Source organism: Chanos chanos, chromosome 7, assembly GCF_902362185.1.
Source record: "Chanos chanos chromosome 7, fChaCha1.1, whole genome shotgun sequence".
Lineage (NCBI taxonomy): Eukaryota > Metazoa > Chordata > Actinopteri > Gonorynchiformes > Chanidae > Chanos > Chanos chanos.
In genome coordinates, this window is record NC_044501.1 from 10,136,671 (window position 1) to 10,150,393 (window position 13,723).

At 41.8% G+C, this 13,723-nt stretch overlaps 2 protein-coding genes across 2 annotated transcripts in view; both read left to right on the top strand.

The window, feature by feature from the left end:
• Positions 1–3,747, top strand: part of itsn1 (intersectin 1 (SH3 domain protein)) — a 30,957-nt gene extending 27,210 nt beyond the window's left edge. The window contains exons 34-41 of the mRNA XM_030779545.1: positions 497–595; positions 778–945; positions 1,281–1,493; positions 1,851–1,972; positions 2,430–2,512; positions 2,804–2,887; positions 3,227–3,400; positions 3,599–3,747. Of these exons, the coding sequence (XP_030635405.1) occupies positions 497–595; positions 778–945; positions 1,281–1,493; positions 1,851–1,972; positions 2,430–2,512; positions 2,804–2,887; positions 3,227–3,400; positions 3,599–3,747 (1,092 nt within the window). The remainder of the gene's footprint in view (positions 1–496; positions 596–777; positions 946–1,280; positions 1,494–1,850; positions 1,973–2,429; positions 2,513–2,803; positions 2,888–3,226; positions 3,401–3,598) is intronic.
• A 3,813-nt stretch (positions 3,748–7,560) lies between these two features.
• Positions 7,561–12,589, top strand: LOC115817465 (ATP synthase-coupling factor 6, mitochondrial). Its single transcript, XM_030780772.1, has 5 exons — positions 7,561–7,605; positions 7,955–8,057; positions 12,153–12,216; positions 12,310–12,437; positions 12,558–12,589. Exons 1-5 carry the CDS (start codon positions 7,561–7,563, stop codon positions 12,587–12,589), a joined length of 372 nt encoding a protein of 123 aa, XP_030636632.1.
• Positions 12,590–13,723: the final 1,134 nt, after the last annotated feature.

Genomic DNA, 13,723 nt, shown 5'->3' on the forward strand with positions numbered 1-13,723 from the left:
AGGTAACTAACGCATCCCTGTCTGACGACTCTCAAAGAGAGATGACCACACGGAGTTTAGGGTTTAGTGTTTAAATTAAAGGTAACCAACGCATCCCTGTCTGACAACTCTCAAAGAGAGATGACCACGCGGAGTTTAGGGTTTAGTGTGTAAATTAAAGATGGCATTAGAAGATTCTCTGCCCAATACTGTACGTTGCTGTATATTAGTTTTAATCAGTGTTTAATCAGATAAGTCTGAATTAAAAGCGTTGCAGCAGCAGTAGTATATAGTTTAAGCTATGGTGGAAGCTCTTCATTTCCCGGTGTACTCATTTTGCTTGTTTGTCTCATCTATATTATATATTTTATGCCGTTTTGTCATTATTTATGGTTTCTTATAATGCTGTGGCTGAAAACAGGTTCAGTGATGTACTGGTTAGTTTGTGTTGTGTGTCATCTGATTGTGTGATCTCGATGTGTGTGTGTGTGTGTGTGTGTGTGTGTGTGTGTTACAGAGGCTGGCTATGGACCCACGTTGTAAAGGCATGCCTCTCTCCAGCTTCCTGCTTAAACCAATGCAGAGGGTCACACGCTACCCACTCATCATCAAAAATGTAACCATGCAGACAAATATTCATCTATTAAATATTCCAACAAATATTTCTGTGTTTATTAAGTCAGACCCTTCATAATCAGGACTGTATTGTCAGGCTTCAGTTCGTTAACCCCGTTTAGACTACGGATTTGACTGATTGTGTCTTAGTTAACGGATAAATTTGTGTGACGTTTGTCTCAGATCCTAGAGAACACTCCGGAAAGTCACCCCGATCACAGTCACCTGAGACAGGCTCTGGAGAAGGCTGAGGAACTCTGCTCTCAGGTCAACGAGGGCGTAAGGGAGAAAGAGAACTCCGACAGACTGGAGTGGATTCAGGCTCACGTCCAGTGTGAAGGACTGTCAGAGGTGTGTCAAAACACACACACACACGCTCAGTCTGTTAGTGTGATAAAGCATGGAAGAGGTGGATCAGTATGTCGGTGAATAAAGCATTTCTAACATGCTTCATGTGTTGTCATGTAAATGAACATGAATATCAAATCACTCAAGTGTGTTAACTGGCACCTGCAAATGTGCAGACAGACGCTAAAAGTGCACTGGGACACTAACTGGAAATTCAGTCCATAAACCTGTTTACCGCACAATATCCTGTCTCAGCTTCATCCATTTAAAAGTACGCTTTATTAAAAATAATAAACAAGCAAACCTGAATTCACTTATCTGTCCCGTTTGTGAATTAGCAACTGGTGTTTAACTCGGTGACCAACTGCCTGGGCCCGCGGAAGTTTCTGCACAGCGGCAAACTTTACAAAGCCAAAAGCAACAAGGAGCTCTACGGTTTCCTCTTCAACGACTTCCTGCTCCTCACTCAGATCGTCAAGCCCCTGGGCTCCTCGGGCTCGGACAAAGTCTTCAGCGTCAAGTCTCATCTGCAGTACAGGATGTACAAAACCGTGAGTGGACCCTCCACCGCACCTCTGATCTCCGTTTTTCGTTTTCCTGTTACGCTTTAATGTGGCTTGGTCTTTTCTCTCTCTCTCTCTGTGTGTGATGCCGCAGGAAACCTGTGCAGGAAACTTCAACAAAACATAAAAAAAAAAACTCAGATGAACACAGAAAAACTTTTGAAAACTTTATGTGTAGTTCTTGAGAGTAACAGGAGAATGGCTCTGAAAAAAGGGGGAAAATTGAATCGTATTCTTTCGCAGGAAACGTGCGACAGTTGCGGAGCCGTGGATGTTTTGTACGAACGCTCCTCTGATGACCTTACGACCTTGGCTCTGACCTCTTTGTCCTTTCCTCCCCTACAGCCCATCTTCCTTAACGAGGTGCTGGTGAAACTGCCGACAGATCCCTCAGGAGACGAGCCCATCTTCCATATATCCCACATCGACAGGGTCTATACTATACGCGCAGAGAGCATTAACGAAAGGTACACGCACACACACACACACACACACACACACACTCACATATACTCTTACTGTTGGAATTACATTACTATTCAAACTCATCTCACAGAACACACCCCACCATGTTTGACAAGATTTTTTAACGTAATATCGTTTAATGTACACCAGAGTTCATCAAGCAGTCCGGCTGCTTTTTCGTTTTGTTTTTTTTTTGTTTCTTTCTTTCTTTCTTTTTTCCAACCTTACCTTGTAATTAGAATCAGATTTTTCCTTTTGGGGGGGTGGGGGGGTGCGGAGGTCCACATGTATGCTCTCCTCGACCAATCAGAGACCACAGTGTTTCATTGATATGAAAACCAGCAGTGCGGTTGACCTCCAGAACCAGATTTGAGAAACTGTTACTGGATACCATTAGGACCTGTCAAGTAATCAGTATCCAGTAATCATGGTCTTTTCCTCGTCTCACGTGTTCTGTAGGACAGCGTGGGTTCAGAAGATCAAGGCGGCCTCAGAGCTCTTCATTGAAACAGAGAAGAAGAAAAGGGAGAAAGCCTATCTGGGTATTGTCCTAAATATATGCAATTATTTTTAGTCATTTTAAATAGTGCTTTTTAGTGTGGTTCGCGCCAGCTTGTCCTTGAACTTGAACTTTGCGTGGTACGTCTGTTCTTGGTTGTAGTCATACAAAGCGATTTTATTTGAGCAATCTTTGAAAGTGTGATCTTTTCCTTTTTTATGTGTGTGTGTGTGTGTGTGTGTGCCTGTGTGTTCGTGCATGTGTGCGCGTGCGTGTGTGTGCGTGTGCGTGTGCGTGTGTGTGTGTGCGTGCGCGTGCGTGTGTGTGTGTGCAGTGCGATCTCAGAGAGCCACAGGGATTGGTAGATTGATGGTGAACATTGTGGAAGGCATAGAGCTGAAGCCCTGTCGCTCACACGGTAATGATAACTTCATAACCTCTGTGTTAATTACACAACTCAACACCTCACTGATGTTGATTTCTCATCTCTGTAGACTTTATCGACATACTGAGATTGTTTAGATAAAGAGCTAAATCGAATATTCAAAATGATGGATAATGCATGTACGTGACTTCAGATTAAAATAATGTTGTATTGTCATTGATATGACATAGTATTGACCTTAATACAATGCTGAACTGACATTGAATTGACATTAATCTGATGTTGTGTTTACGTTGATCTGATGTTGATTTGACGTTCGTACGACGTCGCGTTGACGTTGCTGTGACGTTGTTCTGATGGTTTTGTGCGTAGGTAAGAGTAACCCTTACTGTGAGGTTACCATGGGGTCTCAGTGCCACATCACTAAGACACTGCAGGACACCCTGAACCCCAAGTGGAACTCCAACTGTCAGTTCTTCATTAAGGACCTGGAGCAGGATGTCCTGTGTGTGACGGTGTTTGAGAGAGATCAGTTCTCTCCAGACGGTGAGTGTATCTATAAAAAACGACAGATAAAAACTACAGATATCTACATACTTTGTTTTCCCTCTCTGTCTGTGTGGCCCATAGATCAGAGCCATTCCATCTATAATTGCTTTTCATTCAATTATGTTTTTCTTTCTTGCCCCCCCCCCCCCCCCCCCCCCCCTCTCTCTCTCTCTCTCTCTCTCTCTCTCTGTGCAGATTTCTTGGGCAGAACAGAAATCCGGCTGGCAGACATAAAGAAGGACCAGGGCTCTAAAGGCCCCATCACTAAGAGATTGTTGTTACACGAGGTGCCCACAGGCGAGATCGTAGTACGGCTAGACCTGCAGCTCTTCGACGAACCCTAACCTCTGACCCCCGCCCCCAGCCCTCCGTTCCCACCAAAACCTCCACCCGTTCCCCCTCTTCTCTGTGTTACAAACCACCAGCCTAACGTGACAATCCCTGCTCACCCACTTCCATTGCCCATGATACGTGTGCGTGTGCGTGTGCGTGTGTGTGTGTGTGTGTGTGTGTGCGTGTGCGTGTGCGCGCGCAGTTGTATATGTGTGTGTGTGTGTGTGTGTGTGTGTACAGATGTGTGTCTGCACAAGCTGTAAGTCTTAGAATCAGTGATCTGATTTTATGACACAATGAACAATATATCATGACTGAACAGTGAGAGAAGAGGGGGGTTAAAAGATTCCACAGCATAAAGCTGATGTCTAGTTTCGCTAGTCTTAAAACATTGATACTTTTGCTTTTCTTTTTCTTTTTCTTTTTTTTTCCCCCTCTTTTTCGAAGAGGCGTTCATTCGCGTGTGCAGTCTTATGCCGTTAGAAGGCTGTCGTTTGTCAGATAGACTATTGTGCCATGCCTCTCACACTGTCAGATCAATTCAGTCTAAACGAGAATCCATTCCCGCTTCCAGAGGAACAAACGCTAATTCAAGCGAAAGCAAGGTGCCATTCCTGTTCAAATATGTGTTGAAATCCACTTGTTAAAAGAAGTCTGGGCCAGTTATTTGAAAGCCCTGTTTATTTTATATGAAGCTATGTCTTTACCCTGAGAATTCACTGTTTTGATTCCATGTTTACTATTTGTTTCATTCGACATTGTGATGTCATAATGAGCGATACACGTTTATCTCAGCTCATGAATTCCCCCATTCTCATCTTATGGAATAATTGTTTACTCTGACTATAGCATTTCTTATGTGTTTGAAAACTGATGTCACGTTTTGTTTTTTGGTTTTTATTTATTACTTTTATTTATTTTATCAAAACTGATGTACGACCAAGTATCGTATGAGAATGTGAAGCAGGGTGCGCATGCTGAAAAAATATGTTCATTTTGGTTTTTTTATTCAGAGTAATTAAATACAGAAGAGATTTTTTTCCTCCCCTGACATGAAAAATCATCTGATGATATGAGCTATAGTTGTATCAGTTTTTGGAGGGAATTTGTGTGGAGTGCTTAAACATGAGATGGTGTGATGGGAGTGTTATGACTCGAAACACCAATACCTTTTCAAAGTTATCATTTTCAACCATTTTTTTTTATGTATTTCAGTGACAAGTGTGACATGCCAGGGATATTTGTTTGTTTGTTATTGAGAAAAAGAAAACTGGGCCAGAAGCCCAGTGTTTTGCCATTCCTGTAGGAAAACCAGCAGTTACACTACTCAGTATGAATTATTTAAGCTTGTCAGTTATTTCTGAAAATATGTAAATAATTACGGCCAATGTAGAGTATTGAATAAGGCATGAAGTCACGAGTGTTGGATGTGAACTCAATTGACGGTCAACGTGAGATTTTAACAAGAATGCGAAACCTTAGCCAGACAGAAGAAACACTTGTCATATTTTCCTGATTCTTCAAACACTCCCCAGTTGTATTATTTATATTTTAGGTCCATTTTTAGTTGAATTTTGGTACATCTGAATATAAACTATTTAATATAGAGTGCTATATTTATGGTGTGTGTTATGTTACTAATGTGTCAGAAATGCTTTTTTTTTTCTCTTTTTTTATGTTAGAAATGTTTTTGTTCGACGGTTGTTGTCTTTCAGGGTTCCCTGAAACCATAGGGATGTTAGTTGAATGCTGTAGTTTGACTTTAGTGAGTTGCTCCATCACTGTGTTTGTATGTATGTATGTATGTATGTATGTAAAAACAGTGTATTTCAGGGTATCTGTTTCATTTCTTTTTTCTTCTTCTTCTTCTTCTTTCTTTGTTTTTTTTTATTTCGTAGGGTTTTTGAGAGCAGAGTGCTGTAAAGAAAATAAGTGTAGTGGTACAGCATTTTAAAAAGTTGTGAAACTGTATTACAAAAAAAGAGTGTAAAAAAAAATATGTTTGTGATTCAAATTTTGAAACATTCTAGCAAAAGGGAACACTTGCGATTAGTCGCCTGCTTCACACGCAGTCTATATACAGCCACGTTTCATAGATCTGCTCTGCTTTTTTTTTTTTATTATTATTATCATTATTATTCTATCATGTTTTCAGTTGTTCTGTCTTTCTCCTTTGTTTTGGAGACGTTTTTCAGTTGAAAAAAAGATCATGGAGCATTTAATTGTCTAATGAAGTAATGTTAACATTACAAAGTCCAGCGGAACGTGTTTCTCTTTTTTCTCTCTCTCTCTCTCTCTCTCTCTCTCTCTCTCTCTTTCTCTCTCTCTCTCTTTTTTTTTCTTCGTTTCTTTCCCTGAATGACATTGAGGCCGTGTAGTAGAGGATGTAGTCAATGTTTGTGTGATGTTAGGTCAGTGTTAGCTGTTTACAGCTGTCTCCCTCTGTACATGCAATACAATACACAGACGATGAGATACCACTGCTGTGCTAGTGAGAAGTCAGAATGATCAAGGAGAACAGCTTTTTTCTTCTTTTATTTTTTCTTTTCTTTTTTTTTTTTTTGCAGAACCTGCAACGTTATCGACTTACACAACCTGTGTGTGTGTCTCTCTCTCTCTCTGATTTAGTATACGTGAGTGTGTGAATGAGCGAGCGAGAGACTGAATGTGTGTTGTTACTGAGTGTGTTGGTTTGTGCAGGGTCACTCAACAAGCTAAAGAGTAGTCAATGGGACATAACCATGCCTCATGCTCTCTCTCTCTCTCTCTCTCTCTCTCTCTCTCTCTGTCTCTCTCTGCTATACTAAACCCAGTCTCTCATTGTGTCTTTCTTTCACTGTACATTCAGATCCAGTAAGCTGCCCTCCTCCTTATTTTTTAAAAAGCAAAATATTGACAAATCAACAACAGTATGTGTCTGTGTTTAAAATCTTCGAAAGGATTATAATATATTACAACTTGAAGAATAATTATGTTGATGACAACGTATTGTTATCAATGTAGGAGCAGTGTGTTGTCTTAAATGTTGCAAATAAAACTCAATTGGACCAAGAAACCACACATTTGCTGTCTCGAAGTGAATTTAAAATGTAAGACACTGTGGTCTGAAGTCTTTGAGGATCAAATTATCACCCCACCTCTACACGGGACACTTTCTGAATATTTCTTTTACACACGTTTCACATAGGTGAAACACACACAGGACATCAATTTTCGACTCTATAACCTGAGGGGAGACAAAAGTCATTAAGCAACGCAGGACTGAAATTTCAGTCACAGGCGGAGAATTTGCCCGCTACAGTGTGTTGAGAGTGGTGCGCTAACATAAGTTGGCAACTCCTTCTCAATACAAGCCCAGGGGCATTCGTGCACAATGTACAGTGTGCGTGAGTTCTGCACTTTAACGGCCACATAACATCGTACGGTACGAGGGGGGCGTGTCAAGGGTGCCAGTGTAGTTATGCAAAACGGGCAAAACATAGCACTCCGAAATTCACGACAAGGAATTACCCTCTTTAATTACTTTTCAGTCTGAGAAGATTTCCATCAGTGCTTTGTTTTTAACTTGTGGGTTAGTAGGCAACGAGGCAAGTGAACGCCTAATTTGACACTCGGACCAGTTTGACATTGACAAATGGTCTCGCAGGTTATCTAAGAGGTGAACACAGCAAAGAAAAACCAGTAACCAGTGGAAAACCGGTAAACATAGCTACCATGGTACCACGCACAGTCCTGTAATTCTTCTGTTTTATTCGTCAGTTTATGGTGGGGAACCAGGTTGTTCGAAGTGTCGTTTCCAGTGTACAAATATACGGCGCACAGTAATGGCAGCCTCCATCCTCAGAGTTGGACGTCTCGGTTGTTTAAAGGTAATAAGCATTCGGTGGACAGACCGTACGTTGTGCACCACAAGCAATATGTCAACCATTTACAAACATTTATCAAGCCTCTATGTTTCGTTATTAACGTTTATAGCGAGAGACGTCGCATAAAACAGCTCATTTTGGTGTGTGCTTTTTTTCCATTTCTTTTTTTACCTACAGATCACACTTGTTTGTTTACATCGCTGCTGCGCACCGCGCTCGAATTTTTGAAAAAAAAAAAAAAAAAAAGAAAGAGAGAAAAAAAGAAACTCTAATAAGAGAATTGTACGTTCTCTGTTCATCCTTTTGGCTTAATTGGAAATCTAATGAATGTAATAATCTTTTGAAATTCCAGTGTTTTCATTTGGAGAGTTTTTGCATTCTGAGAAGAGCTCCTGCAGCAAACCTTAGCACTAAATCTAGCGACCCCAAGAAACCGCCCAGAAAAACAAGTATAAGTAAGTTAAAACAGTAACATCCCTCGTGGAGGACAGATTTAAGATGTATTGCATAAACATGATATAATTACCATTTTAAGATTTCCGCTAGTAAAGATGCTGGTGATTGACATAGAGTGTTGATAGACACACACAGAAAAGACTCTACGACAAACGTTTCATCTGGTAAGGTTAATGCTAATGATCGACTACTGCCTTTGTTTTTGGTTTTTTTCATAGCTGTTTTCATGTTGCACCTCTGAAAGTTCAGACGGAAGACTTTGTACCTCTTTTTTTTCAGTCTGGTACTTCAAATTAAATCAGTAATGTTTTTCATGGTGAAAGTACTTCACCTATGGATCTTATTTGTCCTCACCAGCTTAAGTTTGCAGTATTTTTTTTATTGCTTGAGATGATGTGGATGACAAGGGTCTGAAGTTAATGATCCAGATGATCAAATTTAATGCATTTGTTTGCCTCGTCCCTTTAGAAAAGGCAAAACCCAAAACAATAATTGACATAGCCAAGCTACTGCAGCAACGAACCAATGTGGACAACAGGGCGAAGAAACCGGCAGTCATTGCAGCAGCTGCTATTAAAGCTGCCACAAGGGTTACCAGACCACCTGCACACATTAAGCCCAATGCAAAGGCTGATGCCTCTTGGCCGAAAACGGTGACCAAGGTTGTAAGTCCTCCTGTAAACTCAGCTGCTTCTGCAGGTGTACCTGCCACTCCCACCTCAGTTAAAGAGTCACCCGCAGACTTCAAAACCCTTGTTGTCAATGCAGCAGAGAACATCTCAGGTACTGTTGTGACTAACACTGGGCTTAGTGTCTCTGATAAAGTTCTAGAAGAGGAGGCTGTCGACGTTTTGAAGGGACCCACCGTGTCTGTGGAAAAAAGTACCGTCCCAGAATTTGTCGCAGAAGTCACGGTCGCAAAACCACCAGGCACGATAGATCGTTCCTCAGCCAAAGCTGCTGTTTCTCCGGAACACGACCAAGGTGGGATTTCCAAGGTGGAAGCCCCTGGAGTTTCTGTACCTATTCCCCCATCAACAGAAACTGACACCATAGAAGTTAAAGCTGATCCTAAAACTGGAGCCAAACCAGCAACACCACTTGAAATCCCAACTTATGTTCCCATAGATGTTAAACCAACCCAAGAAGTTGTTTCTGCGAAAACTCTAGCTGCTGAAATAGAAATTTCTTCTAGTGAAGTTTCTGATGAAGGTCTTTCAGCCATAGACGTGTCTGGACAAGACATTGCTGCTGATTCAGCTGTTGCTTCACCAGATGTTGCTCTACTAGATGTAGCTCCAGACACTGTTGAGGTCAACGCTGCATCAGGCATTTCGACCACCAAAGTTTGCCCTGAAGAAACTGCTGCCACTCTAGAAGTTACAATCCCACATGTGACTCCCACAGAAGTTTCCCCATCACTTGAAATTAACCTAGAGCCAGCAGTCCACATTTGTGAAGATGAACAGGTACTCATTACTCCTGCTGCATCAGGTATTTCGACCACCAAAGTTTTCCCTGAAGAAACTGCTGCCACTCTAGAAGTTACAACCCCACATGTTACTCCCACAGAAGTTTCCCCCACCCTTGAAACTGACCAAGAGCCAGTTGTCAACGTTCCTGAAGATACAACTGTACTCATTACTACTGCTGCCCCAGAAGTTTTGCCATTCCCTGAAAAAGTCCAAAATGAAGATTTCTTTGGCTCAGAAGCTGAGAAAAAAATAGCTACAATTTCAGCTTCCCCAGAAGTGGTGTCTGTAGAAGCTGAGGTTGCTCGAGGGGACACTCCTCCTTCCTCCAAAATCGGAGACACCACCCCTATCCTCGATGTCCTAGCGCAAGATCCTGTTGAGCTAGGAACTGCACCTCTCCCAAAGGATATCCCTGCTGAAACTGCGTCAGATCAGGGCGTTACACAGCCAACAGAAATTCTTGATGTCGAAACTACAGCTTTTCCAGAAGTTTCTGCTGTGGAAACACTTGATATCCCAGATGCTGAAGATGCAGCAACAGTCCCTGAATCGATGCCAAAGGACCCTACTGCAGAGTGTGTGGCTTCCTCTGCCGAATTTACTAGTGATGGGGCAATATTGGTCCCGGATGCAGAAGGTGAAGAAGCGGTCAATGCTACGCAATATTCTTCTGAAATTGTCCCAGAGCACCCAGTTGCGTCATCTGAGAATCTAATTGGGCGAGCTCCGAGCCAGGACCAGGCCGCAGCATCAGAGGAACTGCGAGAGGAACCTTCTGCCCAAAATGAAGTGGAGGAACCCTCAGAGGGTACTTGCCGTCCTGCCTCAGTGGATCTTACCACCCATAGAATCCCCTGTATTTACTTACATGTTAACATTCCTATAATAAACACAGTGTCGTGTAGTTGTAATAGAATTGCATCAGGATGTAGCTGCAAGCTCATACTTTGTGTATGGACAGTTTTAGTGAGTGTTCGTGATGGTGGTAACTCTCAGTCTTCCCCCACGTTTTACGATTGCACTGAAAACTGTAAACCCCCGTATGGATAAACTGCTCGGATTATGAACGCTCACCTCTACCCTGTTGGCACAAAGTTACGTTTGCTGCCCATTCCAGAGTACCGCCTTTTCTCTTTAGCCCGCCCCCCCCCCCCCCAGGAATTCAAATGAAGTCACTCTCATGCTGTATGAAATATTTCAATAATCTATGGCTACGCATAAAAAATGAATGAATGATCTTAATTTTTTCTTTTTTAAAATATACTTTAACATATATTTATATAAAAAATATATTTATATTTTTTGTATTATATTTGTATCTTTATATGTTTGCACAACGTGCCTGTATATTTTGCGTACGGCTCGGTGGTCTGTGCTTTAGTGAAACAGTTCACTTTGTTTTAGGGCTGCTCACTATGCAACAGTACTGCAACCACACATCCTAATTCTCCTCTTGCCCATGTGTCGAATGAACTGCTCTGCAGAGCTGCTTCCTCATGCATGTTTGGTTGTGTCTATGCCGCCCTTGCGCTGGCTCTGCTTGCTAGCTTAGATTTGCTTTTACACATGCTGTTGAGCTGGGTTTTTTTTTAAAAATATGCTTCACTACCATGGCACATTTGAATTAAGTTATACCTCCAGCTCATTCATCCCCACCCCATCCAGAAAAAAAAAAAAAAAAAAAAAAACCTTGTGCACATTCTTTTTCTTTCTTCCCTTCTTTCCTCTGAGCTGATGTGCATCCGTCTTGGATTTTTTTTTTTTTTTTTTTCCCCCTGTTCACTGAACATCACTGTCTGCTCTTCTCTCTCCTGGTGATTCACTGTCATTCTGATTATGTGTTCTGATTTAAGTGTCCTAGACTTTTTTTTTTTATTATTATTTATTTTAAGCGTCATTTACCTCCAGTCCTTGTTGTTGAATAAACATGTTTATTCGTTCATGCCTATTTTTCAGCAGCCGTGTTACGCTGTAAACCTAGATTTCTGACAGCTTCGTATCTCACATTGTGGAGAGAATGCTAAAGCTAATTTCAAAGTTGTATTCTTATGTATCATTTAAAACTACTGTAAAGTTATCTTCTTATCACACCCCCCCCCCCCCCCCCCCCCCGAGTTGCTTTGTCATTTCTGTTTTCCTCTCATTCACTCTTTGCACTTTCACACACTCGCATTTCTCCTTGAGATGTGCATGACAGTTGTGGTGCGTCAAGTTTGTTATGTTGCGGTGTAGTGCACAGTCACTTTTCGGCCATTTGAATGGTGTAGTCCAGCATTCCTGAGTTTACAACATCAGTCTTGCTGTGTTGAACAGAACCCAACTGTTGTCTAAAAGGTGATACTTTAACGTTCAAGAAAGTGGAAAATAGCTTCCCCGGCTCATTCCTGAGTTTAGAAACCAGACATGCTAAGTGATGTATACGCCTAAAACATTTTAACGTTGAAAGTGAACTCCCTCTCTGCGGCTCACAAGACAGGCCTCTCATTTCTGTTTTGAGTTTCAAAAATCTAAACAGTGTATTCATCTGACAGTTTCATCACCCTCTTTCATCTGAATGTATTTAGATACAGTAAGTTAACTGGAATCTTTTTTTTTTTTTTTTTCCCCTCACACCCATAGCTCAACTCGACCCAGTACAGAAACTTTTCCTGGATAAAATTCGAGAGTACTCAACCAAGAGCAAGTAAGCAGTGTCTCAATATTTCAGATAAAAATCAGTAAATATTTGTGAATAGGTCCATAACTCATCCCTGTTTTCCTGTGTGATATTCTCCAGAGTGTCTGGAGGACCAGTTGACGTTGGCCCAGAGTATGAGAAAGCTTTATCAGAGGAGCTGACCAAACTTCAGAGATTGTACGGAAGAGGGGGAGACCTCACAGCGTTCCCAGAATTTCATTTCCCTGGTGAGAAACATAATTTTTGAAGCGTTCATTAATTATATGACAGATAAACCTCCCAGACTTTTGGAACTGTTGCTGCAGAAACTTTGTTAACCTTTTCTTTTACTTATTTGTCTCTTTCAGAGCCCAAATTAGAGGAAGCATCCACCAAATAAACAGAAATTTTTCTTGGTGTTTCTTTCTCAGTGCTACGAGACAAGCTGGTAATAAATTCAACATTGTACAGTGCAGTAACTGAGTTTGAGGCATTTTTTCCTACTTAAATATCCGTTAATGACTAAGTGTGTAAGACAGCTCTTCTAGCTTCACGGAAATACGCATGTATCCGTTTTCAGGTCAGCTCGTCCTTAAACCACGCTAAACTCACTCTCGGTATGAAACATGCTGGTCAACCACACAGTAGTGTATCGAGCGGGGAAAGGGACATTTTGGTACCGCTCCAAAACTGCCTTTGTAACAGTTGGTTGGGTTCTCTCTAAATAAAACGTAGTCCCTGGGGGCGAGTACGTCCCTTGTAAAACGTCATATCTCCCCTCCTACGTTATGAATATTCATGATCAAATGGCCTGCGTTCCTCTACGTGGTGACGACATGCTGCAACTGCGGGTCCCGATTGCTGCAGCCGCTTGTCATTGTGACGAAGATTGGCACTAAGGTAAGCTGTCACTCAAAATCCTCTTTTTCTGCTCCCTATCAATCAGGCAATCTGAGGCACACTTGAAAATGCCACAGGCACTAAGAAAGACGCGACCGGGGGAGGAGTAGCGTTTGGATGGCTTACTGAAAATCTGATGTTAACAAAAACGGATGGCGGTTTAGAGAGGGAGGGCGATTCTCTGGTTAGCGACGGATGAGAACTAGGACCAAGGCCCCGATTTTAAATAATCTTTTGTAGAATTGCAAGTGGCGCGAGCAGAGCGGAGATGAAGGTATCTGTCCGCAGACTGATTGATAGGCAGTTTTTGAATAAAAATTAAAGGGACCGGACTGATATTTCAGCTCGTAAAAGTAAAAGCCCATACTTATCTCGAGTATTACAATTTATATTCTTGCGAATAAACTCCCCATATCTGTTTATATGCCAACACGCTGCGTCCATACGTTTTGATCTGCGTTAGTCCCTAACACGTCCTAAGAAGAAACATGGCGCCTAAGTGAATAGGAGTGGATTCAAAAAATTCACCTAGCGGATATAGTACGCTGGCAGGCATGTTACATCTTTGGATTATTGTGTACTTTAACTACCTCTAGACCGCGCGTTTTTCCCCCGAGCTGAAGTTGTTGCCACA

Coding starts and splice junctions, on each gene's coding strand:
- LOC115817465 (XM_030780772.1), top strand. CDS start 7,561: ATGGCAGCCTCCATCCTCAGAGTTGGACGTCTCGGTTGTTTAAAG. Junction 12,217..12,309: donor GAGTACTCAACCAAGAGCAA/GTAAGCAGTGTC, acceptor GATATTCTCCAG/AGTGTCTGGAGGACCAGTTG. Junction 12,438..12,557: donor CCCAGAATTTCATTTCCCTG/GTGAGAAACATA, acceptor TGTCTCTTTCAG/AGCCCAAATTAGAGGAAGCA.